The 2,500-nt window shown below is 44.5% G+C and overlaps 1 protein-coding gene across 1 annotated transcript in view; it reads left to right on the top strand.

Annotated features, from left to right (window-relative positions):
• LOC119579064 (peroxisomal acyl-coenzyme A oxidase 1-like) overlaps positions 1-2,012 on the top strand; it is a gene marked incomplete at both ends in the record, with an annotated part of 4,889 nt that extends 2,877 nt beyond the window's left edge. The window contains 3 exon segments of the mRNA XM_037926789.1: positions 618-971; positions 1,446-1,558; positions 1,873-2,012. Coding sequence (XP_037782717.1) covers positions 618-971; positions 1,446-1,558; positions 1,873-2,012 — 607 coding nt within the window.
• Positions 2,013-2,500: the final 488 nt, after the last annotated feature.

The raw sequence follows: 2,500 nt of genomic DNA, 5'->3' as shown, positions 1-2,500 counted from the left end.
AGTGGTCGGGAGCCACAGAGTTAGGGAATGAGGGAGAGCGAGAGGAAGAAAGGAGAAAAGGGAACGAGAGAGAGAGAGAGAGAGAGAGAGAGAGAGAGAGAGAGAAGAGAGAGAGAGAGAGAGAGAGAGAGAGAGAGAGGTTAATATGCATAGGTACATAACACATGCACACATATCTAATGCATATACAAGAGTGTGAGTGTGAGTGAGTGAGTGAGTGAGTGGGTGTGAGTGTGAGAGAGAGAACATTAGACAGACTGATAAACAGATAGACCGATAGGCAGGCAGGTAGACAGACAAATAGACAGGTAGATAGGCAAACAGACAGTTATGATGAGCCTAATATCCTCCATAACAACACACAAAATTGCTAAACCAACCACCACACTTTGACTAACAACCTATACAGTACAGATCCATATTCCCACACAGGCTTGAAACACTATCTTAGAGTATTTTTCTTTATATCTCTCCCAAAAGAGAACCAGACCTATATATCCCAGACTATTTTACTAATGTAATCAGATATTCACCTTCTCCCTCTCTGTGACACCTCCTCATCTCCGTATTTATTAACCGTCCTTTCTTCTCTTCTCCTCCCCCACCCCCTTTCACAGAGAACCAGAACCACAGATCCTCGACTTCCAGACGCAGCAGTACAAGCTCCTGCCACAGATAGCGTCTGTGTTCGCCCTTCTTTTTTCGGCCAACGACCTGGTGACCACGTACTTGCAAGTGTCTAAGGATATGACCAAAGGGAACATGGAGATGTTGCCTGAGCTTCATTCTTTGTCCAGTGGTTTGAAGGCTCTCAGTGCCGCCGACGCTACCGAGGGCGTGGAGATCTGCCGTCTGTCCTGCGGAGGTCATGGGTACCTCAAATCATCCAACTTGCCTAGGATCTACTCGGCGACGACCTGTGCCATTACCTACGAGGGGGAAAACACCGTGTTGTGGTTGCAGGTGGCGAGGTGGGTGAGGTGGATGGGTGTGTGTGTGTGTGGGTGCGGGTGGCGAGGTGGGTGAGGTGGATGGGCGTGTGTGTGTGTGTGAGTGCGGGTGGCGAGGTGGATGGGTGTGGGTGTGTGTGTGAGTGCGGGTGGCGAGGTGGATGGGTGTGGGTGTGCGTGCGAACTGTGTGAGTATGTGTACTTGTTTATGGTGTGTGTTTCTTTTGTCAACATGTACGTTTTTTTCCATGCGTGTAAGTACCTACATATACCTATGGTTCTTTGCATATACTCAACCCCCTCGTACAAACACACACACACACACACACACACACACACACACACACACACACACACACACACACACACACACACACACACACACACACACACACACACACACACACACTCATTCCTAACACATACATCGACACACCTACCCCCACACCTACCCACACACACACGTTAATCCCACGCCTTTTCCTCCCACTCAAGATATCTAATCAAGTCCTTCCGCGGGGGCAGAAAGTGCCAACCCCTCAGCGAGTCAGTGGCCTACCTGTCCTCCAACCCCGACGCGGCTGGCCTGCACACACTCACCAATGAAGGTCGGAATTTTCTCATTTTTCATCGTCGTTGGGTAAAAAAAAAATGGCGGTTTAGTTGCAGTGAAAAATTAAAAGATTATATGGATGTTTATTTATTCATTTATTTATCTGTTCATTTACATGTAGTTTAAAGTAATGCCTTATGTGGTATTTCTCACGTTACATAATCCTTGTCCTTAATCATCTCTCTCTCTCTCTCTCTCTCTCTCTCTCTCTCTCTCTCTCTCTCTCTCTCTCTCTCTCTCTCTCTCTCTCTCTCTCTCTCTCTCTCTCTCTTTTATTTACTTTTTCTATTTTTTTTCTTCTCTCTTCAGCCTTGGTCGAAGCCTACAAGATATCCGCCTTGAAGTTAGTGGTGGACACAGAGAGCAGACTTCAGAAGTTGTGTGATATGGGTCAGAACTTCCATCACGCTTGGAATAATTGCTCAGTCTTGCTAGTCCGATGTGCTCAGGTATGTTAATTTTTTTTTTTTTTTTTTTTTACGTTTTTCCTTTCTTGTTCGTTCGTTTGTGTTTATTTCGGAGATTCTTTGTTCATTAAGTCTGTTTTTTTGTCTCTGTCTGTTTGTCTCTCTGGTTCTGTCTATTTGTCTCTTTCTTTCTTTCTTTCTTTCCCTCCAGATCCTTTTTTTTTTTCTTTCTATTTCTTACCCTTTCTCCTCTTTACCTTCTGGAAAGACACCAGTATTCATCTTCATTTTTATTTTTCCCGTATAATTTATTCTGTCTTTCTTACTTCTTCGTCTCCCTCTCTATCTCTATTTCTTTTTCTCTTTGTATCTCTTATGGTCTTTGTCTCTCTATCTCTGTCTTTCTCCTTTTTTTTTGTTGTTTTTTCTCTCTCTCTCTCTCTCTCCTCTCTCTCTTTTCTCTCTTTCTCTCTCTCTCTCTCTCTCTCTCTCTCTCCTTTTTTCTCTTCTCTCTCTCTCTCTCCTTTTTT

Source organism: Penaeus monodon, chromosome 11 (assembly GCF_015228065.2).
Source record: "Penaeus monodon isolate SGIC_2016 chromosome 11, NSTDA_Pmon_1, whole genome shotgun sequence".
In the NCBI taxonomy this organism is placed as follows: Eukaryota; Metazoa; Arthropoda; class Malacostraca; order Decapoda; family Penaeidae; genus Penaeus; species Penaeus monodon.
The sequence above is the reverse complement of the archived record's forward strand: the minus strand, read 5'-3'. Positions and strand labels throughout refer to the sequence as shown.